Source organism: Gallus gallus, chromosome 1, assembly GCF_016699485.2.
Source record: "Gallus gallus isolate bGalGal1 chromosome 1, bGalGal1.mat.broiler.GRCg7b, whole genome shotgun sequence".
Classification (NCBI taxonomy): Eukaryota; Metazoa; Chordata; class Aves; order Galliformes; family Phasianidae; genus Gallus; species Gallus gallus.
In genome coordinates, this window is record NC_052532.1 from 35,018,634 (window position 1) to 35,046,140 (window position 27,507).

The 27,507-nt window shown below is 43.4% G+C and overlaps 2 protein-coding genes across 12 annotated transcripts; one reads left to right on the forward strand and one right to left on the reverse strand.

Annotated features, from left to right (window-relative positions):
* Positions 1-2,096: 2,096 nt before the first annotated feature.
* Positions 2,097-7,958, reverse strand: LOC112531553 (basic proline-rich protein-like). Of its 7 annotated transcripts, none has more exons than XR_005848059.2 (4): positions 7,774-7,958; positions 4,775-4,961; positions 2,793-2,889; positions 2,097-2,401 (listed from the first exon to the last, which is right to left on the reverse strand). XR_005848059.2 is itself a non-coding variant. In XM_040666938.2 (3 exons), exons 1-3 carry the CDS (start codon positions 7,725-7,727, stop codon positions 2,808-2,810), a joined length of 930 nt encoding a protein of 309 aa, XP_040522872.1. In that variant the 5' UTR covers positions 7,728-7,766; the 3' UTR covers positions 2,793-2,807. The 7 variants fall into 7 exon arrangements, 4 of the variants coding, with proteins under 4 accessions (XP_040522872.1, XP_025002550.2, XP_040522869.1 ...); XR_005848061.2 differs by lacking the exon at positions 7,774-7,958 and adding an exon at positions 5,958-6,794; XR_005848060.1 differs by lacking the exon at positions 7,774-7,958 and adding an exon at positions 5,786-5,944.
* DYRK2 (dual specificity tyrosine phosphorylation regulated kinase 2) lies at positions 7,212-21,870 on the forward strand. Of its 5 annotated transcripts, XM_046942833.1 has the most exons (4): positions 7,212-7,362; positions 7,721-7,780; positions 7,977-8,332; positions 16,044-21,870. In XM_046942833.1, exons 2-4 carry the CDS (start codon positions 7,726-7,728, stop codon positions 17,643-17,645), a joined length of 2,013 nt encoding a protein of 670 aa, XP_046798789.1. In that variant the 5' UTR covers positions 7,212-7,362; positions 7,721-7,725; the 3' UTR covers positions 17,646-21,870. The 5 variants fall into 5 exon arrangements, with proteins under 5 accessions (XP_046798789.1, XP_015137468.1, XP_015137476.1 ...); XM_015281982.4 differs by lacking the exon at positions 7,212-7,362 and having other exon boundaries at positions 7,370-7,780; positions 7,977-8,113; XM_015281990.4 differs by lacking the exons at positions 7,212-7,362; positions 7,977-8,332 and having other exon boundaries at positions 7,370-7,780.
* The last annotated feature ends 5,637 nt before the right edge of the window (positions 21,871-27,507 follow it).

The following is a 27,507-nucleotide window of genomic DNA, read 5'->3' on the forward strand; positions in this document are numbered from 1 at the left end:
CTTCTTTACTCCTTTAATTTCTGTTCTGTATCTCATTGTCTCTCTGGCCCAGTGAGTCCCGAATTCCTCTTTGCAGATGCAGTAGCTTGTAGCTTGTTGCACAACTTCAGGAGCTGAAGGACAGAGCAGCACTGACCTTTCCCAAATCAGTTCTTTTGCCATTAGTCTACTGTACAGAAGGGAAGTCTGTGACGACAGCAACATTTTTATTGAAAGAATATTCAGGTAACACCTCCAGGAGATATTCCTGACTTGACTATCTTGTGTAGGTTGGAGGGTGACGTCTCGGGGCTACTCCAGACATCTGTGGTTTTTGTCTGTTTGCTTTGACATCTCCTTGCAGCATAGTTTTCCAAGCACTGGGATGAGCACAGGCACCTATTTTTCTGCCCCAATATCAGTTAGTCACATTTAGATGTACCCCCAAATGTTTAGCATTACCCATTTTTGTACATAACTAGATCTCAGTTTATTAGGACTTACCTGTAATTAGCAAGTCCTACCTTGCTGCAAATTAAAATTAAAATCAGAGCTAAGAAAATAATTTGTTCCCTAATTTAAAGCCTGAATCCTCATCACAGGTGGAACTATTTGTGAGTGGTCCTTTTGAAGTGTCTGGGATTAATTTAATGAGTAAAGTAGCGCACACACAGAAGAGTTCCCTTGGGCCTCCTTCTTCTTTTTCTCTATTTGTAGAACATCTATGGGAATTCTCCTTTGTTTACTTTATTTTCCAAATTATAGAGTGTTTTTATATTGCAATTTTCTGAATTAATACTGAACTGCTTGTGTGTTAATGTGTGTATTTATTCCCTTGGAAGGAAATTACAAATGATAATAGTGAGTTAAAGCTTCCATTTCATTCTCACATCACATATTTGCTGTTTTACTTCCTCCATCTTCACACCTGCATATGCACACAGTCACCAAGCATTCACTCAGCAATCTAAATGAGGGACCAGGTGGCTTAGGGTATTTTCAGACCAAAGGACCCGTAGTGAGGTACAGTGGGGATTATTAGGGAGTTCACTCTTAACTCTGCCCCCCCCCCCCCCCCAGTGTAAATATCTGCTTGCACATCCCTTAATGTTGCTCAAATATCACTCCAACCACGACCCCTTGAAATACTTCTCACATTTTTGAGATAAATGGAGAAGGGTAAGAAGGCTTGTTATGGAAGTATTGTAACTATAGTGCATCCTATCCATAGGAAGCATTGGTAGAGCTTCTCTTACTACACACGTTCAACAGACATAGTCTGGCTTTCCCACAGTGAGTCAGTGTGGGGCTTGCACCCTATGAAATGGGGAACTGAAGAACTCTTCACAGCTGTCTGATACCTTCAGCTCCCAGCTTGAAGAGAGTTTGGTTTAACTAAGTACATCAGGTCAGTTCTTTTCTTGTTACCCTAACAAACCCTGATTATATTTTAATGAGAAAGTTCTTTCCCAGCACGTAGCCTTAAATTTGCTTTTCAGCAGGTGGCTCATGGTTTAACTCAAAAATCACCACGTAAATCCTGACAGTAGATTATACTAGTTAATAATATGACACTCAGGCCCTGGGACATGAACTTAATGATTCATTTTCCTTTTAATATTAATATATTCTGCCCAGTGAAAGCCCAGGTGAGGAAAAGAATTTAGCTGGGATTTTTTTTCTGATTCTGAGTTCCTCTGGCCCATTATCTTTTAATTATGTCTCATTTTTGTACTTTTGTAGAGTGGTGATTTAATGCTATTAATAAGCTTTATCACAAACGAGTGAGATATGTAATTTCTCAGTTTCAGTGCACCCTATGAGATACTGGGCTCCCTGGCACCAGAGAGCTGAAATCTCTCAGCATCTGATAGAATTAAGTCTCGGTTTCAATAAAATGCTGCTGTGGAGGGTAACTGGCTGCCATAAAGCCTTTAATGGTAAGTCTCTTACAGTTTTGCATGTGGAATTGCATGAGCAAAGGTTACCAGAGTTTCGACAGCCAGGACTAAGCCTGTGTGTGAACAGATGCATTTGAAACAGCCCACAAAAAGCATGTGAAGGATTACACTGAGTTTCTGAATTGATTTTCAAGGTGGTTAGGGAAGGAAACCAAATTCAGAGAATGACATAGAGTTTAATAACCTCGTAGTTTCTCTCCAAAATAGTTTGGTAGAAATCCTAATGATCAACTGCACAGTAATCTTGCAGTGACGGTTATTTTATAGGATTTCTTCAGGAAAGAGCAACACTTGAACGAGAGCCAGTAGTTCTAAATGATATCTTTGCACTTCTCCCATCTTCCTTCTTTGCATAGCTGGGGGAATGGACGAGCTTCACAGGTGAGGTGGAAGGGTTCACACAGGAAGAGCCAACGGCACACGTATTTCCTTCCTTTCTTGTTCCAGAGGTTCACTTTTTTCTGAGTGCATACAGGAGTGTGTCAGTGACTAAAAAGAATCAGCCACCATTAGGCTTTTCCCTGAGATTGGTTTTGTATTAATGCCACTTCACTGACTCCATCAGGATTGCTTTGGCTATACAAGAATGGAAAACGGGAACCTTTTCCTCCCATTATGCGTGCTGGGAGTTTACACAAAGGAATAAGTCTAATGTTCTAATGAATATTAATGTTAAAAGAATCCAGAAAGGATATAGAAAATAAATAATACAGACACTTAGAAAGCTTGGCATGGTCTGGGGAAAAGGGAAAACATTTTCCTTAACGTGTAATTTACCAGCAGTAAAATACAAATATATTGTGAGATAATCTCCTGCAAAATAGCTGTATTAGCGTAAGAATAAAAAATTACCATATGCTTGCAGACTCACAGGATCTGAGTATCTTCACTGACCAATAAAACACCATTTCTTGTTTTAGTGCTGCAGTAGATGTAGTGACTTATGTGTCTGTAAACAGCAGAAAGAGCAAATCCCTGAGCACAGAATAAAGCTTAGCCATGACAGAACATACACCGAAATAAAGGCCAACACAAATCTGAACCCAGCAAGACAGTTTAGCTTCATATATGCTCACATCAGTATGAATATGTACTAGCAAACTGACTTGTGGCAGTGATTCTCTGCACTCTTGCTCTGAATACGTAACCAACTTTTTATGATTGTACTGAAATACAATTTTATTTTAAGTTACAGGTGATGCTGGGAATTTTTTTCTGCAGAGTGTAGAGAGAGGGAGGAGTTGCAAACCTTACTGGTGTACCATGCAGTGAAGTGCAAGTCTGAGTGCTAACTGAGCCCCTACCTATGTGCTTCCCATCTGCACTGCTTGCATTAGTAGGTTGTAGTATTTTGCTTCTCAAGTGCCTATACTGTGCTCAGCTTGATTTGCTGAAAGACCACATTGTTGTATACTCAGCCCTGCTCATGCCCAAATTATCCACAACACATTAATGAGACCCTGGTGCCGATTGTGTTCAGGCCCTTCTGAGGCAACCACTCACTAGGCTTAAGGGCTTTCTTTCAAAATACGGATTACTGGCTGGGAGAACATGCTTGGACCTATCTTTAATTGATGGTGAGACATATCCTAAGTGTTTTAATATTTCAAGCTCAGAATGCAAGGCCTACTTCACAAAAAAAAAAACAATGGGAAAATAATATATATTTCAATGGCTTGGATTCTCAAACACTTTAAAAGAAGCTGAGAGTGCAGATTCCCCTTCTTATGTAAATTCTACTTAGAATGAGAGTATGAGGGAAGTGGGGGAAAAAAAAAAGAGGGAAGATTTTCTGTGTTGTACACCAGAATATTTTTTCCCCACTTCCTCCATGCCCATCATATTTTCGAGTAGCCTTGCATTTGTTCAGTCTGCTTGTCATTTATCTACAACCGAAATAGTTAGCTGTGCCAGGTGAGAACAGTCAGAGCATACCAAGATGCTGAGCACCTGCTGCATCCGTCACTGTGGGAGCCCCCAAAGTCATCATCTGAGCTTTGGATACACATGGCTGCCAGGAATTCCCTGGTGGCTGACCACACAAGTACTTGCTAATACCACAGCAGCGAAGATGCCAGGTGACTGACTGGCCAAACTCTCCCACCCTACTACATACCAAAGCCCCATATAATTAAACTCTAACCAGCATTCACCTTAGAGAGGTAAAAAGATTGACATGGCTGGAGGGGGGAGAAGATTCACTGTGATCCTTAGGAGGTTCAGGTTGGATTTTAGGAAAAATTTATTCTCAGAAAGAGTGGCAAGGCATTGGAACAGGCTGCCAAGAGAAGTGATGGAGTCATTGTACCTGGAGGTAGATGTGGCACTGAAGGCATGGTTTAGTGGGCATGGTGGTGATGGGCTGACAGCTGGACTAGATACTCTTAGTGGTCTTTTCTGACCTTTATGATTCTATGATACAGTGCACTAATAGGACAATTAGAGATGAACTGTGTCCCAAGGCACTCCGGCAAAACAGACCTCGCTGACCCCTCACAGTTTGCTTGGAATTAGTATCTCTTGGTCACAAGGCAGAGCCTTAATCAAGGCAGAGCACATGAAACACAGCATGCTCTGTACTTCTCAGTGTACTAGCGTATTATCTTCAATAATGCATTTTAATGTACTATGTGGGCAGGAATACTGTTAGATAAAATTTTACAGATATGATGTTTTGTTCTAGACTATTCTGGTTCTTTTCTTTCCTTTTTTTTTTTTTAACTGAATTTTAATTCTCTCATTCAATGGCTGTGATTTAACCACTTTATTTTTATCAAGCGTTGCTAAGTTCTGTTCTAGAACTCTTTGTACAGCTTATCACAGGAAGGCGATACCTGTAACAGCCCATCCTAAGCCTCATCAGGACAGATGCTTCCTTGCTTTTCCCTTGCAGTGGGCAGCTCTGTGACCCCACCTGCAGCCCAGCTCCTTCCCCCTCTTCTTTAGGTGGCCACTGTGGTGAACAACCTGTGTCCGGCTTAGATAGCACCTTCCCATCTGCAGGGCTGCTTAGGTGCCTGTCTGGAAAAAAGAAACATTTTCAAATTATTTCTCTTAAAAACAAGTGCTTTGACAACCCTACTTTACAAGCCACTTGCACATAGTCTGACACTCATCAATACTCAGTACATTTATTTCCAAGAAAGGGAAGACTAATGTTCTGTCATTAGGTATCAGTTCACACTCCTGGGTGATAAAAGCTGAGGTGGCAGGAAAATGGATCAAGAAAACCCTGATTCACTTTGCCCTCCGACTTCTCAGCACCGTATACTTTCTCCTGCCAGGTGTCTAATAAATGTTTCTGCCCTGGGAACAAACGTCTGTTGAACTCATCTACGTGTAGCAATGGTCTGGAAAGTGCTGATATGTTCGGTTGGCCAGTAACAAAAAGAAAGCAGTTTTGTGGCCACTCAGCGAGACATACTTCAGATTCCTGAGCGTAACACTTGGAATGAAAAAAATTAATCTTTGCTTTGTCTTTGACTATTTAGGCTTTCCTTTTATTTTTTTTTTCTTTCAGATCTGTGCCTATGATTTTGCAGAAGGCTGTTAAAGGTATTGGTATTTGCAGCCTAGGTATTTTAAAATTCAATTAGCATGTTCTTCCTCTTTATAAACCTAAATCCTGCATGAAAGAGGCTTTTTAATTGAAGCTTCTTGTATTACATTTGGGGGAATCAAGAAGGTTTTGCCCTCCTCCTGAGTTTCCCTCCAGACTCCATCAGGTAGTACAATCCTTGATGGCAGATGCCAGGACGGATTGCAGATGGGAAAAGAGAGAGAGAGAGAGAAAGGGAGGCATCTAGGCAAGCCCAGAGCTTAAAGACTTGATGCTGAAAGCTTACCGTGCACACAGCTTTAGAAAGAGAATAGCTGGACAGGTACCAATGCAATGTGTTCCCACTGACTTAGGAGGTTGCTTATTACCCAACAGACTAACTCAGTTTTTCACATATTTTTCATAGTAGTCGAAGGTTGCCCGAATAAACTGTGTAAGGCAAGTTGTGAGTGGTGTACCTGACCGTAAGGGGTTTGAAACAGGATGCAGGCTTTCTCTTATCTTGATGGAGAGGTGTAACTAATCCCAGAACATGCATGAAGCTGTCTGTGAGTTCATAGAGAACACACATCCTTTAAGATGGCGAAGAAAGAAATCCCGCAAGCCCTCTGAAGAGATTAACTGACATCAACTTCAGTTTTTCTTATCTAGCCGGAATGTGACCAAGGCTGTTCCCCTTCCCCTCCTTAGGATAGCCAGAAAAGTACTTTTTCCTCCACCAATCCCTGAATGTTGAAGGTATCTCCCAAAGAACACCGATGCTGCAAGTAATTTAGATACTTTTGATGCGCACGTGCTGTTTGTGAAAACAACGGGAAAATACCAACAGACACCAGAAAACAGCATTTCTAGCCCTGACAGTGAAGGGAAGGGAAAATCGTGGTGTCTGTGTACATCTGGGGTTATAGAGGGAAACAAAGCTTGTCTTCCGCTGCAGGGAAGGGAAAAGGTTGGGTGGGTGTGGGCGGGAAAAGGTAGGATTGTTTTCTCTCTGCGACAGGAGGGGCTGGGGAAAGTGTTTATTTCTTTGTACCAGCACAGGAAATGTCTTTGTTTACACATTTATCTGTGGCACTGGAAAAGGCAAAGTCTTCCTCTCTGGCTGCAGGGATGGAATTCTTTTGCTCAGGCACAGGCAAAGGGGAGATTTATTCTTTCTTTTGCCTTTCCCTGTGGCAGGGGATGAAGGGAGGTCTGCCTGCAGACCCACCGGCTGCTTCGGAAGGGAAAATACACGCGATCCGTACAGATTTCCAAAAGGGTTGAGCGTAGGCAGGAGAGTTCATTTCGACGCCGTCCCGGGCTGAGCAAATGTTCAGCTATCTATTTTTGGCACTCGTGACGTTCAAGCTGACAAACCAGGAATTCAAAGCATTGTACTCCACGAGGCACAGCGCGCGGCGCGCAGAGCAGGGGCCGTAACTGCCCCAACCGCGCTCCCGCCCTCTGGCTGGAGGCACGGGCCGCTCCGGCCCGACGCCCGAAGCTCTCCCAAGGCACCGCCACCGCCATGTTTAAGTTTCGATCCCCTCGCACCGACCCTCCCACCGCCCGCGGTGCCACCTTTGTCCTCCCGCAGTCGCGATGACCCCCTGAGGGCAGGCCCCAAGATGGCTGTGACCCCGGGGGTGACCAACGGCTCGGCCCCCCCCCTCCCCCCACCCCCGCGGGCGGTCGTTGGGCGGTTGCCGGGCGGCGGCGGGGCCGGGCGCGTCGCCGCTCGGCGCCCGCGGCGAGCGGGCCGAGGCGAAGTGCGGGCGGACGCGGGGAGCGCACGGGGACGCGGAGGGGGAGGGGGGGGGAGCGGCGGCGGGGAGGAGCGGAGCGACGGGAGGCGGCCGGCGGGGCGGGCACTGCCCCTCGGTGCGCTGTTTGTTCTCGTTCCGCCGCCCGAGGAGGAGGGCCCTGTCCGGCCGCCTTCTGCTGCCCCCTCCTCCGCGCGAGGGGACCGGGGCGACCGGGGCGGGGGCGGGGGAGGTGATGAGCTTGGGCCGGGGGCTGCGGCGGCGGCGCGGCTGCTGCTGCTGCGGCTGCGGCGGGAGGAGACGGCGGGCCGAGGGAGACTGTGTCCGGCCGGCCCGGGGCCGGGGGGATGCGGCGGAGGACGCGTCGGGCGCTGGGTGTAGCTGATCGGCGAGGAGAGGCAGCCGCCGCCCAGAGGGGCCGAGGAGAAGCGGAGGAGAGCCGCCCTGACATGCATTTTCCTCTCCCTCCTCTCCAGCGGCCATGTTAACCAAGAAACCCTCAGCGAGCGCCGCCGCCGGCGCTGCCTACCCGGCCGGTAAGGAGCGGGCCGGGCGCCGCCGGGCCGGAACAATGCTGCGGCCCGGGGCGGGGGGGGACGGCGGGGGGTTCCGGCGGTCGGTGCGAGCGCGGGGCCGCGGCGGCCATCGGCTTCCGATGGCTTCTGCCCGAAGCGGGACGGGGCGGCGAGGGGCCGCCGCTGCCCTCCGCGCTCACCCCTCTGCTCTCCGCAGGCAGGGCAGGGGACAGCGGCCGTCCGCTGCAGTCTTCCCCGGGCGCCGGAGCCGGGGTCTCCCGGGCAGGAGCTGGGACCGGCCCGCCGTCGCCCCTCGCATTGCCGCCGCTCAGGGCCAGCAACGCCTCCCACACGGTGAGCCCGGGCGCGGGGAGGGGATCGGGGTGGTGGTGGTGGTGGTGGGGATCCACGGGGCGCCGCCGCCTGTCCCGCCCCGCGGGGCGCTCGGGACCGGTGCTGCGAACTCGGAGCGGAGGAGCGTGTGGGTTGCGGGGCCGGCAGCCCGTGACCGCGCTGCGGAGCGGCTCCCCCTCCCTGCAGCCCCCCTTCGCTCCGCTTTACGTCTCGTGGTCGGTAAGAAATTAGATGTTCTGCACAGGCACCGAGGGGCCGTTCTGGTAAATGCCTTTTTGGGGACGACGTTATTTCGGCGGTGAGGTTAGTCACTGTGGTTAAAGGGTCGCGTGAGCCGTGGCGAGAAATGAAGGCTGAGCAGCCTTCATTTCTCCCCTGATGTGTGTGATTAGCTCAGGCCGATAGCTGTCTTCCCTGGAAACAGCTGTCGTTGTACTCAGGGGCGACGATTGGACGAACCTGACTTTATTGCTGCGGTAGTTTACCTAAAGAAATAAGCAGCGATGCTATGAGAAGGATGTCATTTTCCGGTTCTGTGATATCTCACATTATCTCCCTCTCCCAGTTAATCTAGCAGGAATGGAACTTCCCGAGTATGCCGCTATATATGGACGAGAGAGGGTATCTCTGTCCTGAAGGCATGCCGGGGTAGAGAGAGGGGGCTGCGTGCTGTCGTGTTAATGCAAAATATCTGAATTTTTTATTGCATACATTTCCTTTTAAACGATGAAACATTTCATACTGACCCTGAAAGGCATTGATGGCATACTTGGCTTAGAATTAATGAGTTCTCCACAGATGCTCACGTACTATCTTTGTAAACATATGGCAGAGCTTTAAACGCTAATGTGATTATGGGCGAGTGGAAGGTGAAACTATGCATTTAGATATTAGTGTTTCAGTGACTTTCTGTATAGCTTCAGGGGTAAAAGCATCTTATTCAAATCCAGTTAGAGAAAGAATTGGCTTAAATTAAAAAAAAAAAACGCAAGTCTATGTAGGGTGTTTTCAAGAGGAATGATGAATATTCTGCAAATTTAAGGTGGAGCTGCATACTTGAGGTCAACGTCGCTGTGTCTTTATGTAGCTAGGATATATATCTGAATTGTTCATTAGTGCCAAAGGTGGGTTTTTGCACGTTTGCACTCCAGTTAAGTGCTGGTTGATTTGAGAAGTAAGTGGTCTACTTTTGCTTTTAAGCCAGAAAATAGTCATGGTACCAATGACCCGGGCATGGGTTGTGAAAATGAACATTCGGATGGGCCCCACTAATAGCAGGGGCTGATGTGTAACAGAGCCCAGACTTAATTTAGGATCTGTGGAAGCCCAGTGGTCCAGTCGTCTGTCTGGGACTGCTGACTAATTTTGGAAGCACGGAACCGTGGTATTTTTATAGATACGTGTGTGTGTGTTATATATCTATCCACATATACTATATATACGTACGTGTGTAAAGATGAAGTCTTTATGAAGGCGTGCAAGGAGTATTTGAGTATTGCATTTCTCTTTCCAGTATTTTTATAAATGTATCATCATGTATGTATGCATATGTTATATATAGCGGAGCCTATGGATAGATACATGCATACAGACAAAATACTTATGGAAGCACAGAAGGATGATCAGGCATTATACTGCTGTGTTTCAAGTCGCTCTGGGTGCAGACTCTGCTGTGCCTTTGTGACACAGATTCTACTCCTCAGTCTTTATTTTACCTTGAGTGCTATTACAGAAATACCTCCGACTGGCTCTGAATTTTGTAGGTTATTATTTTGTGGTTGCCTAACATAACTTTTTGTGGTAAGGATCAGATGTGACATAAGGGTGCTGGATTTTAACCTAAAACAATGGTTATATATGGTATGGGAGCGTTTGATAAACTTCAGGCCTGCTGACCTCAGCTGACACTGACTGAAACTATTGGTTTCATCCACTACTTCCTCAAATGAAATGTGCTTAAAAATAAACAATTCAGTTTTCTTAAACCTTTTTGTTTTTCCTCTGTATTCATCTGTTTTCAACCCTGTTGTGCCTGTGCGACTTCTCCAATAGCTAAAAAATGACATGAGTATTTCTCCTTGGTGTTGCAGACCTTCAGAAGGGGTAGTTTACTTAGGCGGTTAAGTTGCCCACGGCTGCCCGCACGCGTGTGCATTGTGTATACACTAATTGTGAAGGGACAGTGTGGTGGAAGAGAAATTTTCAGTTAAGCCAAAAAGTTTTCCTTCTAGTTCAGATGGAGAAGTCCACTACTTGTCATATTTCTTGCAGCAGCTGTATAACCCGGCCTCTAGCAAAACTATTGACTCCTGCTTTTTAGAGAAGCCGAGTTGTTTGGCAGAATACAGGAGCATGGGAGAACATGGAGGGAGAAGCAGGGAGATGCTGTCTTACACAGGCTACACGTAACAGGGCAGACGTTTTGGCTGCGGTCTTTGCAATCACAGCAACCTTTGTTGCTAAGCAGACTACTGTGTGTTGTACCAGGAAAAGGTTTTGTTTGTTTTCAAAAATCTGTGGCTTCATCCTAGGCTTTTTCTTGTCTGTTTTCATCTTTGACTGTATCTTTTTGGATGCTTGTGATGGAAAATGTGAACTCTTTTCCAACCTCTTGTCCTTCTCGTTTTCCTTTCCAAGTCCTTGCTTTCTCTTTTGAAGCCTTAAGTTTTTGCTTTGATGACTGGAACCCTTTCCTGTTCTTTCTTTCTTGTTTCATTACGGTGTTCTTGCAGCCACTTGACACACTGCAGTAGAGATTTATCTTGCTTGCCTGCTGCTCTGCTTGTGTAAATCCCCACCCGTCTGTGAGTCTCTCTCCCAGACTTTTGTCTCCTGCCTACCTCCATCTCTGTTCTTTCTTATTTGGCACATATCCCTGCGTTCTGCACTCTTCCTGTTTCCCTTGCAATAAAGCCCTCTTAATCTTTTTCTCCTCCTGTCTAGGGCTGTAACGGCAGCCCATTTACAGTGTCTGATTCAGTGCCCTCTTTCTTCAAGGCCTTTCCAAGATTTTCCTGCAGCCAAGGCTGTTTTCTTTTGCCACCAAGGATGAGTGTCCACCCATATACTTTTGCATCATTTAGTCTTAAAATTAAGTAATAATAATAATGGAATTACTTGATAATGGAACAGAGATTCCCATACCCTGTTACCTGAAGATCTGCTCCAAGTTTTCATTGCATGCAGCTGCTTTAAAGCACATCAGAAAGAAAATACCTGCCCACTGTGCTGTTCTCATGCAATAAGCTGCCACAGAAGTGCTGTCATGTTTGAGCAGAAGTAAGTATATAGTCCTGATGTGGACTTTGCTATATCTAGGTTTCTTTGTGTGTTTCTTCTTCTTCATAAAACTTTTATGGAGGGGGAGTATGCAACTGACTTTCTTAGGGCAATTGCAGTACATCTGCACATCTCTTGTACACATCAGTGTGCCTGAAGGTTCGGCTTAATGCTGGCTGTCCTTCTTGATCTCAGTGTGTATGAAACATGGGAGTGTCCCAGAAATACTTGGGCTCACTGCACATGCCCAACATAGCCCAGACAGGAGGAAAAGAATTAATCGATCAGTATCACTCTTTAAGCATAGTTCTGTCTCTGAATGTATTTGCAATATAAAGCCAATATTAACTTCTGAAAAATAAGCTTATGTTGTCTGTGTGTGACAGCAGCAAAGTATCCATATGGTTTGTTTTCTTCTATAGCTCTTGTTGAGCACAAGCTCTTTAGGACAAGGGCTTAGTCTTCCCTGGTGTATAAAACCCAAACTCATAATAAAGCCATTATGATAATCCTTCATTATTATTATTGTGCTAATTAGCAGCTATTTTTAGTTCTGAACAGAGGAATGCTGTTGAATTCATTTATCAAGGAAAAAGGGCCTTTTGTTCACATTTGCTCAGGCTCTAGTCAACAGAATAGGCAACCAAGTGTGCTACACCTGATACTGTATACTTCTAGCATGTTAGATGCAGTGGGGCTGAAACTGGCACATCTACAGGTACTGTAAAGACCACTGCTGCCATGGTGTTGGATCCTATAATGACTGTAGTTCTTGTAGAAGGCTTTGAGACAGACGATTGCATTGGCTGTGTGATACCTCAGGGGAGTTGTCAGTTTACCTTCTTTGTTAGAAGGATGGGGTCAGTTTTATGCTACCACTATGTTGTAACAACTTTGTAATCTAGACATGGTACTGTAGACTACTTCTGTCCTTAAGCCCATTTCTGGGGAGAAAAAAAAAAGGAAAAAGAAAAAATAAATATTTCTGGTTATGCTTTTGCTGGTGTCTGTCTCTATTTTAAAATTAGGTGAATGTTTCTGGCAAACCATCTACTTCCATGAACTGAGCTAACTAAAGTTAAAGCAAAATCATGTATCTTATAAACCATTTATGAAACACTCTAGAGAGAGAAAAAAAAGCATCGTAACATCTCTGTTTTGCAGTTGATGTTGCCAGACGATTCAGGATTAGTTCTTTGAATTCAAGCTTACCGGGTATTTCATTACATTCTATTTGGAAGTGTATATGCATCAGTAGGTTTTTGAATCACAGAATCACAGAAGGGCCCGGGTTGGAAGGGACCTCAAGGATCATGAATCTCCAACTCCCCTGCCACAGGCAGGACCACCAGCCTCCCCATTTAATACTAGACCAGGCGCAAATCTTAGAAGGCATAGACAGATCTGAGCACAGGCAATAGAATATAGTAGTAAGCACGCTGCGTAAGTGTGTGCAGGTTGCTGGTTCTGGAATTTACAGGCCCGTGTGCATCAGCAGAAGGGAGATGCATCATAAACATCTCGGGCTTCTGGTTTCGGATGAAAGGCTGGTAGAGCTTCTGTGTACCGTGGGCAGTTCGGTACGGGACTAGGAAGGCTGTAGCCCTGTGTAGCCTAACCAAGACCATCAGCTGTGGTTCAGAGAACTTACAGAGCCACCAGTAAAGCCAGTGGAGCTGTAACAGTGCAAGCCTGAACTTGACAGCAATCTTGGACAGCCGGTAGGCAGAAGTAGATTCGCAGAGCAAAGGTCTGGAGAGAATCCAACCCTCTGCTCATCCAGATAGGAAACAGAAGATAAGGTGGGTGATTCCTCAGCCACGGGACCCTTAGATTATGGTGGTCCACTTTTTCATGTTGACTTTGTTGCTGTGATGCATGTGAAACCTCTGAAACTCCTGCGGGGGTTTTGAAAGAAAAGTGAGCTCTGATCTCCCCCGCAAGTTCTGGAATAGAGCCTGCACTAATTTAGTGTTTTTTCATCTACAAAGAAAACCAGCACTACTGTCTGCATCTGCATTTGCATTCCCAAGCAGCAGCTGACTGAAACTGGCCAAACCGGTCACTTTGAGGTGAAGCTGGGTAATGCTGGTGATTTCATTCTGCTGCTTGGGGAAAGGAAAAAAAAAGAAAAAGAAAAAAAAAAGCCAGCAGTAGAAAGAGAAACTGAGGCTGCCTGAAGGTAAGGAAGCAGAGGTACACAGTTTACACTTGAGAAATGTGTTTGCAAACATACTTTTTGGAGAACATCCGAAGACTTTTGCAGCACTTAAGAGTGCACACGTGTTTTTGTTGTTGTTGTTGTTTTCAAAATCCTCATACACAGCAAATAATTGAAGTTTGAAGAATCCTGCAGTACATCTATTAATACGCGCGGTGCTTAGGAAGGGCAGAAGATAGTTAACTGTGAAAGCAGGTGACTCAAGTGAAAAAGAATGAATTCAGTATATGAAGTGTGTCAATGAGCACTTGAGTTAAGAAATTCTTAAAAGCAGTTTTCTCCCTTCTGCTGTTTCTTCCTGTACATTAATATTGTCTGCTCACAGTTTGTCTGCTTTGCTGGTCAACCAGTGCTGCAGAAGGAATGTTTGTACCTAGATTTTCCAGGCTTAGGTACTTGTAGTCTGTAGCGTTACTCTGCTGCTTCATTGTGCATTTCTCACTTAGCACAGTTCTGCAGTCCTGCATGTGCCGAGCCTCTATACGCATCCTACTAAATAGATGTGGTTCTTCTGAGGTGCACTGCTTACTAGTTCTTGGGGCTGAATTCTCTTCTGTTCAGTCACTGCTGCACATATAGGGTCAGGACAACCTTCAGAGGCTGCTGCAGGAGTGCTCTTCAAACTTGACCTGAAGGAATTCCCTGTAGGCACGACAGACTCGCTAAGTCCCCTTGATGATTTAATTCCCCGTGCTTTGGGACATTAAACCAGGAAGGCAATTAATGTCAACATCCTCATATACTTTCACTGTGCTTGAATGTTACAAGTGCCTTTGCTCTGAATTGTCATTGTGTGGTAACACTTTCTGTGAGATCAATCAAATTTGAGAGCGTGAGCAGAAATTGCTCTGCAAATAAACATACGCAGTCTGACTGCAGTGATGAAATAAAATGGACCAGTTATTCAACATGAGTCAAAATGGAAACAGAAGAACAGTGAGCTCAGCAGAAACGATCCCCGAGAGCTCTTGTTGTTACATTGCGTGAGCTTCAAAGCTGCAAATTTCAAAATATTATTCAAAGGTGAAGCTGGTTTCCAGCTGGCTATTCCTTGGGAGCGAGTTACTAGGTTTACAAAAGCACATTTTTGCCATGTCAGAGTGATACCTTAACAGAAGCAGAAAGCGTGCTAGAGTCTGCACTGTATGTCCTGGCTTTTTTGCAGCACGGATTTCATTGCCTCATCACAGCATACAGCTGTCATTTTCTGATTTAATTTCAACAACCTTAAGTGAACAGGGAATGTGTTTTCCTTAGCTTTGTAGAAAAAATAAGGTTCAGATTAAATGTGCTTTCAACCCTGGCTTGATCATCTGTCTGAGCGTATTTGTGAACTTTGGGTTAGTAATTTGGCATAAATATTAAGGCTGGTGAATCAGCTGGAGAGACAGCAGGGGAATTCTTCCCACGTTTGTGTAAGACCAGGCAGAAAAGACAGACTAATTATCCTCTACTTGAGAGCAAATGAAGAATTTTAAGCACAGCTATTTTAGTGGCAGATATATACTTGTAAATTTCTGGTTTCTCCTTAAAAGTAACAGGTTTCATGCAATAGCTGTTTTCACACCCCAGTACTTCCAGTGTTCCTTTGCTTGAAAATGCTGAATGCTTTTTCTCTCTTGTGAAAACTGTCAAGAACAGCTGTCAACTAATACTGTTTCCATCCCTTCAAAATAAAGTTGTGCGCATGATCTTCAAGGCAAAGATTTTCTTTCCATTCAAGTCTGTATCTGGTCCCATATCTCATCTTGGTTAAAAGTCTTTACAAGACTGGCTTGGCAAAGTGCTGGAGGATATACTTACGCTTCTCTGATTTGAGTGCTTTGCCAAATAGTGACTGTCTCAATTGCTAGCAGTGAATGGCATCTCTTGAACTTCAGAAATGTCCAGGTTCCTTCCCTTCTTGTGAACGTCACAGCACATTCCTCATTGCTTAACATTTTATCTGGCCCTTCTGATATTCAGCAAATTTGGAAAAAGTTAAGATCTTGATTTCTGAGAACAGGTGACAAGGAGAGCCTTAGCTAAGAAAACTCTAGAAGATATTATATATCCATCTTCAGCATAAATAAAAGTGATACCGTAAAGGTCTGATTTAATATCCCCTGAGCATACTGCTTGATGTAACGGGACTGTTGCTTTGAAGGAGGAATGGTTAGCTTATCAGAGTAATGCTCCGTGGACTCTCTTGTTGCAAACGTTTCATAGAGTCAGGAGAGAGACATTTGAGAAACAAGGATCTGGAAAATGCAATGGCATCTAGCAGCATCGTAGTATAAAAGCTGTATTTTTAAATCGTGTAGACAACTGACTTCTAATAATACACTTAGTTTTTAGGTAGTTTAGGCAGGATGGTGGGTTGCATAATAAATGTGAAGCAAGATTCATTGCTTTGTTGTTAACTGGGTGTGTATTTATTTTCAATTTTAGGTTGGAGGCAGTAAGCACACAATGAATGAGCACCTCCATGTTGGTAGCCATGGACAAATCCAGGTTCAACAACTGTTTGAAGATAATAGTAACAAGAGGACGGTTCTGACAACACAGCCGAATGGACTTACAACGCTAGGCAAATCTGGATTGCCAGTGGTTCAGGACAGACAGTCAGAGAGTGCTCACAGACGACAAGGGAGCTCCAGCTCTTTAAAATCTACAGATGGAACAGGGAAGGTGAAAGCCTCCGTTATGACACCAGAGCAGGCAATGAAGCAATACATGCAAAAACTAACAACTTTTGAACATAATGAGATTTTTGGCTACACTGAAATATACTTTTTGGGTCCAAATGCAAAGAAGCGGCAAGGTGTGATTGGTGGTCCAAACAATTGCGGGTATGATGATGACCAGGGGTCGTACATACAAGTACCCCACGATCATATTGCATACAGATATGAAGTCCTGAAAGTTATCGGGAAAGGAAGCTTTGGGCAGGTGGTGAAAGCCTACGATCACAAGATGCATCAACACGTGGCACTAAAAATGGTGAGAAATGAAAAGCGTTTCCACCGCCAAGCTGCGGAAGAAATTAGGATTCTGGAGCATCTCCGGAAACAAGACAAGGATAACAACATGAATGTTATTCACATGTTGGAAAACTTCACATTCCGCAGCCATATCTGCATGACATTTGAATTGCTGAGCATGAACCTGTATGAATTAATAAAGAAGAACAAGTTTCAGGGCTTTAGCCTGCCTTTGGTCCGCAAGTTTGCCCACTCCATTTTACAGTGCTTGGATGCTTTGCACAAAAACAGAATTATCCACTGTGACCTTAAACCTGAGAACATTCTGTTAAAGCAACAGGGCCGAAGTGGTATCAAAGTGATCGATTTTGGCTCAAGTTGTTATGAGCATCAGCGTGTCTACACTTACATTCAGTCACGTTTTTATCGCGCGCCTGAAGTCATCCTTGGTGCTCGTTACGGGATGCCCATCGATATGTGGAGCTTGGGATGTATTCTAGCAGAGCTTCTCACCGGCTATCCACTTTTACCTGGAGAAGATGAAGGAGACCAGCTGGCTTGTATGATTGAGCTGTTGGGCATGCCTTCCCCAAAACTTTTAGATTCATCCAAGCGAGCCAAAAACTTTGTGAGCTCTAAGGGTTATCCCCGCTACTGCACCATCACAACCTTGTCCGATGGTTCTATAATACTGAACGGTGGACGCTCTCGGAGGGGAAAATTACGCGGCCCACCAGAGAGCAGAGAATGGGGTAACGCATTAAAGGGGTGCGACGATCCCCTGTTCCTTGACTTTTTAAAACAGTGTTTAGAATGGGATCCTGCTATCCGAATGACACCCAGCCAGGCTTTGCGACATCCCTGGCTAAGGCGACGGTTGCCGAAGCCTCCGACTGGGGAGAAGGCCTCAGCAAAGAGAATTACAGAGAGCACTGGTGCTATAACGTCGATTTCCAAGTTACCTCCGACTTCAAGCTCAGCTTCAAAACTGAGGACTAATTTGGCACAGATGACAGATGCCAATGGGAATATTCAGCAAAGAACAGTATTGCCAAAACTCGTTAGCTGAGTTTGAAAAACCCAATGCTGTTAATACGAGAGATACAATGTGGCTGAGCCTTATTTGTATGAAAAAAAAAGTAGCTCAGATATACGTTTTTATTTGCTCAATAACTTTATTCATTTGTATCTTTCAGCACTCATTTTAAATGTAAGAAATGTTGATTTTGTTTTTATAAAAACATGGGGACAATGCTTTAAGTTTTTATACTTATTTTTTAAAATGTTTGTCTTCTACAGTACAAATAGCCTTACTGTAACTAGTGTGACACAGTAATAAACATCAGTGGCTGGCCACTGGTTACAACGTGACTGTCATGCATTGCAGCGTGGTGTCGAAGGTATTACCTTTCTCTTCCATGGTTCATAGTAAGTTTCAACTGGGGTAAAATTCTAAGACTCTAACTGTACGGGTATGGGTCTTGATCCTGCAAACAATAACACTTAGGCCTGACTGGACTCCAGGGAGAATGCAGTTAAGCACCTGTAAACTAGTTATCTGAAGTGGAGCCGTAGCATGAAGTACTGTCATTTTCTATATGGTAGCCCAGAAAAAATGTAGTGGTATCACTTAGTAATGATGCAGTCACCTCCTGCAGAATGTTTTCTCTAATTCATAATAATGGTTTTGATTAAAATATGCATTTAAATATAATGCAAAAAAAAAAAAAAAAAAAAGAAAAATTCAAACCAGAGAAACAAAAAAAGAACTTCTAGGGCTACAGTGACTTTCACCTTACATGCCATGTGCTAGAGTTTGAAGAACAGGCAGACTCAGAATGGCAATGGAGGTGTGTCTGTTCCTCTAAATCTGAAAGTTGTTTCTTAAACCTGAAGTCGGGCAAAGCAAAACATTCTGGACTTCCTTTCAGGTCTATAACACTGAGCATTCACACTGGGTTTCTCTCAATTTTTTTCCTTTTCCGTTTTCTCTCTTAATACACAGCTTGGCTTCCTAAGTCACATAGACACAAGTGCTTATTTTTTCAGTTTTATACTGTAACTTCCAGACTGTTAACGCTACATGAATTTCACAGGTTGTTTGTATTTTCTCTGACAATGTCTATCTGAGCAGTTGTGACCTCTTCGGTACATTTACACTTCAGTTCAAATCTGTACGTAGGGACAAACACTATGTTATTGTATGGTTTTCTGTAGAGAAGTACTTGTCATTAGCATAGCTGTAGATGCAGAGATCCTCTTTGGAAAAATGTTTAATTGATGGACACCATCTTAGATATTTACTAATACAGCCAAAGTATCAAAGGAAAGTTAAATGATTGGAATTTGAATTGATCTTTGATATTTGTAGCTGAAAATGACTTTGAAGGAACAGTTAGGAGTACGCGTAGATTTGTTCACGTGTGTGCGTGCACTGATGTTTGGCTTTTCATTTTTTACTTTGAACTGTATTCATGGAAGAAAGATGGTCTTTACTGAGGAATAGTGTCTAGACCTGCCTGAGAAATATTCACGCATATTCAGCATGTTTTCAGCAGGAACAGTTGGAAATCTAAGACCGATACTTCATCGCATGCAATGGCTGTGGTCTACACTGGATGTCTAAAACAACATATGAAAAGGGGATTTTAAAGAAAGTAGAATACAATCTGGAAGGGTTTGTGGATGTTACAACAAGAGAGACCAGAATGGATTGCATAAAACCTCAATAACTTTACTATAAACAAACATTATATGCACAGATCTTAAGTTACGTGTACAGATGATTAAAAACACTTAAAGCATGGTCCCCTGAGAGGCCAAGAAAGTTTCCGGTTAAGTTCTACGCGTTCATTAACATTTACCACTGACAGCCTGATTTTGTTTGTTTGTTTGTTTTAGTTTGTTTCTAATTTAATGTAAGACTGGGGGAAGGATATAAACATGAAATGACAGAATTCTCAGGAAACATATCACTCAACTTCTTGCCAAAAACTCAACACCTAAAGAAGCTCCAAAAGTAGTTTCTGAGTAATTGTTGGTTGATAACTGTAAAAAGTAGAGCATCAATCAACCATTTTTAGTACTTCTTTTTTTTTTAATACAAAAGAGTGTTTCCTGCCTCTAGTCAAATTAAATTATTTAGTGTTCAATGTTCACAACTTTATACAATGTGTGTAAGTGCAATATATAAACATGTATGAAATCATGTTGAAAATGAAATATAATAATACAGCGAAGAAAAGTGGCTTTTGGAATACGAATATCCAATAAGTTATGGTCAGTAAATCCTAAGTCTGGAAAAGAGATATATTAATTTTCATAACTGACTCCCATGACTGGGAACACAATACTGTGTATTTTTCTACGGTAGCTGGGATTCTTTACTTCCTCCACCAACTATTTGTCTTTCTACCAACTACAGTCCTTTCTACCTTAGCTCTTTCTGCAAAAGTTAAGAAGTAGGGTTACTAATGTTAGGGATGGAAAAAGAATCACCTCCCCCTTAATATATTTTAAAGAAAATCTTGATACATGTTCCTGCTTTTCATGACAATGGAAGGCGAAAGCATTCATAATGTTCGTGGGTCATTAACGGGCTAAAACCACTAAATTTTCTTTTCCGTGTAACCAGTTCTTAATGCCAATAACGCATTTATGACCAACCTTCTTCATAAATGCTACCGGAAACTTTAAGGCCAAAATATAGTGTGCAGAGCTATTTTTTTAACCCAAATATAGTGGAATTTCCTCTATAATAAAGAAGGAGCTACATCAAGGTTTTAAAGTTATGTAGCTGCTTTTTATTGTAGCTTATTTATACCTGTAAAAAAGGAGGGAGGGGGGGGAAGGAATGTTGCCTCTTGCTTTGGTGTGATTTTATTATAAGGGCTCTGATAATTAGGCTGATAGAAGTTGGCTTGGAAACAGTGCTTAGTCTCACATGTTACCATTGTCTGGAGATGTCTGAGCTATTTTCAGATTTAGTAATAGCACAGTGTTGTCTTGTCTTTGGTTGCAGTCTCACTTGGCTCAGTTTCTTGCACCACTGGAGTGTTCATTACTGATGAAGTGTATTGGAACAACAGAGTGATGCAAGATGGGTAGATCAACAGTAGAAGATGGATTGTGCCCTTGGTGTTAACAATGTGCCTTTTGTTACAAATGCCATGTTGTAGGGCATGCATCTTGGCCTCTTTAGCCCCTTGAACACTGGGTAGTAGAGTTGAAATCTATTTTTAAATGCTATACATGTCTTAAAACATCCTGTAGATTACTGAGGCCTTAATAGAAACAATAAGGCAATCACACTGCTAGGGTGGAAAGGACACTCTGGTCTTGTAGTACGTCTCATTAAGGGGTTAAAGATGGCCCTTCCTTATTGGTTATACTTTAACATCAAATTGATTTTTTTTTTTTTAATACATTTTTGTTATGGTGACATTAGACAGAAATCAACTGTATTTGTAAAAATTTACCTCAAACTCTTTAATTTTATAGTGTGATTTAATCCCAGGGCATTTGGTATGAACCAAAGTGCATTCCTTTTATATGTGCCTGGCTCTTATAAAGGCGGCCAGGGATTTTTACAATTTGGGTGCAAGGCACTTAAGCCACTTTTAACTTGGTGGGTGGTTTGGAGTTAGAAATGACTTCATGGGAATGTTGGAAACACTTTAGACATAAGTAGCATTGGGCAATATTAGAATCTTTAAGAAAGAGTGTGCATTATTGAATGCTCGCCATTTTTTTAGTATTTTTTTTCCATCGATAATATTTGTGATAAGTACAAAAAGAACTCTTTATTTTATTTTTTTTTCCAGCCATTAAAGATTAGAATATTGCCCATTTTTACGCTATGGTAGCATTGAAATAAAACAAACAAACAAAAAAAAAATTGTGAATTATTGTTTCTAGGGGCTTGTACATCTGTGCTACAAATTGTAATTACTCGGTTGAACTGCTACAATTACGTCTAAGCAGTAGCTTGGGTTTTTATTGGGCAACGACTTAGACACGTGACTGTAATATGCTGCAACTGTGTGTACTGAAAACGTGAAAAACGATTGAATGTGGACTGTGTATATATGTATGTATAATTTTCTGTGAGATGCTGCTGTTGCCACTTAACATTAAAGATGTTGTAGTGGGTTTTAATCCTAGTGGCCAGTTTTATGATACTGTATGTATTGTACAGCTGATGACAGGAGTTAAGACTGTTCTAGTGAATATTTGTTACATTTTATTGTTGTGGCCAGAGATCATTTCAGAATAAAATTTTATGTCCTACTTTACTTCTCTCCACTGTAGTTCGGATTATTAATATTATTATTTTTCTGGTCATAATGGTTGGGAGTGCTGGCATTTCATTAACATAGGAAGGCCTTATCCCAGCCCACTGAAGTCATTGCCGGCAGCGTCTTTGTTCCTCAGAATGCTTCCTGATAGCTGTGTGCTATTATTTACCTGTTGCTGGAGGATGGTGTTTGTGCTGCCTCAGCTATCTTGACAGCCATGAATATTGCCCACAGACTGCTTTGGACCTCATGTTTCTGAAGTCCTTCTCAGGACTTAGAAAGTAATACATTGCTTGTTTTTCTTTGCCCCCATGCTGTAGGAAAAACCATCCAGGAACTTCAGTGTTGAAATGTAGATTGTTTTTGTCTCTAAGCTGCTTCAATTTCTTTTTAATTAAAACTTATTTGCTCCTTTCAAAAATACTTTAAGAAAACCTCACCAAACCCAACAGAACAGAATTCTGCACTGATTTTTGAATCAGGTCGGCCTTACAGAGCCTGTCTCGCAATACTGAGAATGTGCTGCACAAAGCTGATAGGCTCTATTTTTCTAAACTTGCTTCACATATAAATCCAGAGTAATTTCACTACTTGGTGCAGAACCGTCTTCAGAGTAATGTCCACGTTCTCTTCCTGGCATTGCCAATGAATTCCTAGAGCAGTTTTATTGAAAAGCTTTCTGATTCAAGTGAGCATAGGCCGAAACCAAGGGATTTTAGCAGCACTCCCGTGTCTGCTGCTTCACGCAGCTGGGAGATTCGATAGCACGAAAAGCATCGAGATTGAATACAGGTAAACACCGTTTACAGCCCTAAAAGTGCACTGAGCTCAAAATTAAATCCTTGTGGATTAAAACTTCTTTGTTCCTCTGAGGAAAAAGGGCAGTCTTACATTTTTTAATTTCATTTTTGTCTTTTCAAATGGATTTTTTTTCACTCTAATGTGCATGTCCCACGCTCCCCTGTAGCTACCTGTCCCTCTTGCCAGATCTTGTATGCTTCTGTTGTATCTATTTTTCGTCCTGAAGAGGGAAAGGAATTACCTCATTTGATTTCAGTTGGCTGGAAATTGGGTGTGGGTCTTTTCTCTTTTTTAGGTCTGAAGGGTCTTTTCCCTAGGATTTTGTTTCAGAAGTATAATTTATAATGGGAATATACTGCTAGCATAGTGTTGTGTTTTTTATCCTAAAGTTTTGAGAGGAAGAAGATTCCTTGTTTTTGTCCTGAGTAGACAGCACTGGAAGTCTCCCAGCCCTGAAATACACTGTAGGAGAGTAAAAGTGGCATTTATAGCATCGGTTTCTGCTCCTTCACAGAAATCCTCTGCGACTCTTGGAACTGGGGTTTCTCTGTGTCATTTTCCCTATTTGGTTTTGTGTCTGTTTATGCGCTTGTTCATTTGTTTGTGTTTAAGAAGTGCTTTCCAGCCTCTGACAGTGGTGAGCCTTGGATTTCTGCCTGCTGTCAAGCTCTTTGGAATCTATGATAGAGTACTGTAACTGTTAAAATAGTGTTTCTTCAGCTTTTTCCCGATGCTAAACAGAAAATCTAGGTTAGTACCAAACAGAAAAGACAGGAGATGCGCATTCATCTCCAACTACTGGGCTCCGGTGTCCAAACCAACCTTTAACCAGGTTCCTTAACCTCTGCACAAAGAACAAAAGAAATGCTAGGTAATTCAAAACTAAACAGCTTGTGTCCACCGACTGACAGAGAAGAGAAAGTGACTTCTAAAGCAAGGTCATGACATCTCTGTGGAGGTTTGGGACATAGCTGGAGTTAGGGAGAGGTCCTGCTGGGAAGTTTTGGGGCTGGCAGCTCCATACACTGCTGTGGGGGGTGGCAAACAGCACTCCTGCTAACAGGGCTAGAATTGTTTTTCCCTTTTTGCAGATGGTATTTTCATTTCTTTGCTTTGCTTTGGTTATCTGCAAGTGGCACGTGACCATGTGTAACTTAACATACCTAAAGATACAGACCGCAGATGTCAAAGCACCCACAGAGTACATAGGTATGCCTGTCTAACTGCAGTGCATTGCAAGAGAGAGGTGCAGTGAAGTATTAAACCTTGATTAAACATAACATGGGAGAGAAGCACTTATCAGAAAATTAAAACAATTGACAATTGTATTCTAGAGTCTTTGGACCAAACTCAGCTTTCAAGTATAGTAGTGATGTGTTTTTTAAGAGGTAATAATAAGATTTACTTCAATTTCAATGTGGCAGAGTTTGTAAAGCCCATTCCAAAAATAAAAATGGATTTCTAAAGATCCCAGTACTCATCATGCCCAACTGTGATACTTCCAAAGCAGAATAAAGATGTGGAAGACCTTTTCAAAGGTCTTTGCAAACCGGCTTTGCCCAGGACAGCCTGGCTGTAGTGAAGCAGGAGGCAGCTGGTGGTTCTGCCTGCAGCTGGTTGCCCTGCCTGCAGACTGCTTGCCAAAGGCTGTGAGTTCCTAGAAAAGGGCTTTGAAGATTGCTATCATTGGGTGTGCCAGCGAGACCTGCCAGCCTGCCGATGGGAGCTGTGAGGGGCTGTGCACTCAATCAGTGTGACACTGTCCCTACTCCCCTCGGGTACTGCTGTCCCTGAGGGTGGGCAGGGGGCAGGGATGCTTCAGTGAAGCTCAAGTGATGCTCTCACACAGGAGGAGGAAATGGTTCAAACAGGGGTGGGGGGCTGGAAGCATCAAGCAAAGCAGCTCAGAACTTGTTGGGAGTGTGAGGAGGCTGTCACGTGCTGTGCTGCTGGAAAGAGGGCAATGTTTCCTCACGAGCGTTTGCAGATGGCCTGTCTTAATTAACTTTGACAAGTACCTAAGTTGCTGTAAGTTACACCACAAATGGGATTCTGAAACTTCCATTTCTCTCACTTTTGACTAAAGCATTTTCCCTCCTCCCTGTACAACATTTCCATTTTTCTTTCCATGTAAGGCTCTGGAGATGAAATGAGATCTTTGCATAGCTGAGGAGCTGTTTTTTGATTGACTAAATGATTTATAATTAGGAGGTAACTCCTGCCAGTACCCCTCATGCTGATTGAGAATTGCCTGCAGCAAATCAGTGCGGGCAGGGCTGCCAGAAAGGCAATACTGGTGAGTTTGCACAGCAGATAACTTTCAGCCCCAAATTTCCTTCTTCTTTCCTTCTGCTACTGACTCTGACAAATTATAGCCAACGGCTCTCTAGGCATTACCAGGCTGCCCTCTGAGGGCCCATTCAGTGATTTATGACCCTCTGTGTGGAAGCAGAGGTGCTGGCAGGCTTTTCAGAGCCTATGCACAGTGTGTGTGTGAAACCAAGGTGAGGGCACGTTGGTTTTTCAGAAGATGTGAAGCAGAAACCTTTCCCCACCTGGTAGAGGCCACTCGTCCTGCTCCCAACAAGCAGCCTCTCAGGTGGGCTCTCTTAGGCAACAGTAGGAGACAGCTGGGTGCTGTTGGGCTTCAAGGAGTTGAGAGAGGATTCCCCTCCCCCCCACACACCAAAACCACAGCAAAACAGGCAGCTGGGGTGTTCTGACCAGGCAGGAGCTGGGATCATGCTCAATCCCCGGGTATAGCAGAGAAGCAACTTAGGCTGCCCACTCCTGTTTGGTCAGGTCCCCGTTGGCCGAGGTAGGCCGCCCTCTGGCCAAAGCTGAGGGCGTCCTTTGAACCATCTCCCAGGGAGAGGGCAGGTGAGGAAGAGCAGGAGCCTCAGGGAGAGGGCAGTCAGCGCTGAACAAGGGATTGCTTTCTTTCTGTCACTGATTTCATGTAACCTGCTATTGTACTGGGCTTGGATATCTGGGAACTACCACCTGCCTGAGCCATAAGCACCTTGAAAAAACAATTCAAGTGACATAAACTCAGGGGATTAAAAAAAGTTACTATATTGCCTTAAGGCATCTCAGCTTTCAGAGTTTATGTTTATCTGTTTTTTTCTTTCCTTCCAACTGTGACAGCCAGAACCTTTCCAGGATCATAAAACCTACAGGACGCCCACTATTACTGCATGTCATAAATTCCCTTACATACATTTACTATTTTTCTGCTATAAAAGTACTTAGCTTACTAGCTCCTACTGCTCCTGTTGGAAAGCTTTTACAAAACACCATTTCTCTGATGGTCAGAAATGTGCTTTTAGCTTAAAATAGTTGATGACATTTTTTTCACGTTATTTGTTCTCGTGCCAACATTGTCTTCTAGCTTCAATGATTCTTCAGCCCTGACAGTATTTGGGAATGTATTTATAAAGTGTAATTGTATCTCTCTCAGCCTGCATTTTGCTAGGCTAACCCCATTAAGCTATATTTGTCTCATCTATAAAACTGACTCCCCAGTCCCATCCTCCCTGGTTGCTGCACCTGTTCCAACTCGAGCTGAGGCCGGCCTTCATGTTGCACTCCCACTGGGGCTGCATGTAGCACACAGCGTGTCTCTCCCTGCTGCTGCTGCAGTGCTTCTCCATGCACCTCAGGGATGTTCTGCCCTGTTTCATTGGGCAGCACACAGCTGTTCCTCAGTCACTTTGCTGCCCCTTCCCTCTGTTGTTTGCCGATGAGAAACAAATTACAGCAAAATATCACTTGGCTCGTTTGCTCTGTTCAGTCTCCATTGTCTTACTCTAAGAAACTGGACCTCTCATGGGTATGTATCATTTGAGGAGCTGGGGCTTTTAGGAAAACATAGGAAACAATGTGACTGAGAAAAATCAATCATATTTGGCATTCTGTTTTCAAAGATACGCTTAAGGATGTGATGCAGTTGGCTCTAATCAACACTGAAGGATCAACGTGTTGCCACTAAACCAAAAGTTTTGACTTCTATGCTGCCAGCTCTCATTTCAACTGGTGTTTTTCCTCAGTTCTTCACTCCTAGAATTTTTGTGCCCTAATGAAAGAAGGCAGAGGAAATCACTTTACATCTAAAACTGAAAATGCAGCAAAAACTGTGCGAAGAGCTTTCATATTAAGACACATAGAAAATTCACTGAAAAAAAAGATCTGTAAAAAAAACGAAACAGGTCTAGATTTGAGTGTTCTGTGCACAAAAGCTTTAGCTGGCTAAAACTCCAGTCCTATGAAGATTTTAGTTCCTTTTTAGCTTAATATACATAAGTGTTTGTTGTTGCCAGGGTGGATTAGGAGTCATATTCAAAGTGCTTCTGTGAAGCTTTTGATTCTGAAAGAGGTAATGTTCAGAATCCTAAGCCCAGAAGAACTCATCCCTTTGGTGACCAGAAAATATGAGAATATTGAGTCTTGCATTGAGTGAATGGCCAAGGAGGTGACAACCAGGGCCATTGCTGGATAGGTGCACGCTCATACTCAAGTTTTAGCTTCATTTTTTGAGTAGGACTTAGGGAGCTTACAGTAAGTTTGCTGCCTTGAGAATGACATTTGAATTCATTCAGTTTAGGAGAATGCAATTGTTTCCACCTGGCAATGAGCGTAGTCAGGTACAATTTTATTCTGACCTGAGGCTGCGATAGATTTTTATTTTGGCATTATTTACCCATCCAGACACAACTGTGTCCATCTGAGCTGAGGGCCAACACCAGCAGCCATGAACTGCCATGGAGATGTGCAGGGCTGCACTCCCTGCTGAGGGGCTTCAGCCTTACACAGTGAGGGCAGCAGCCTACAGAA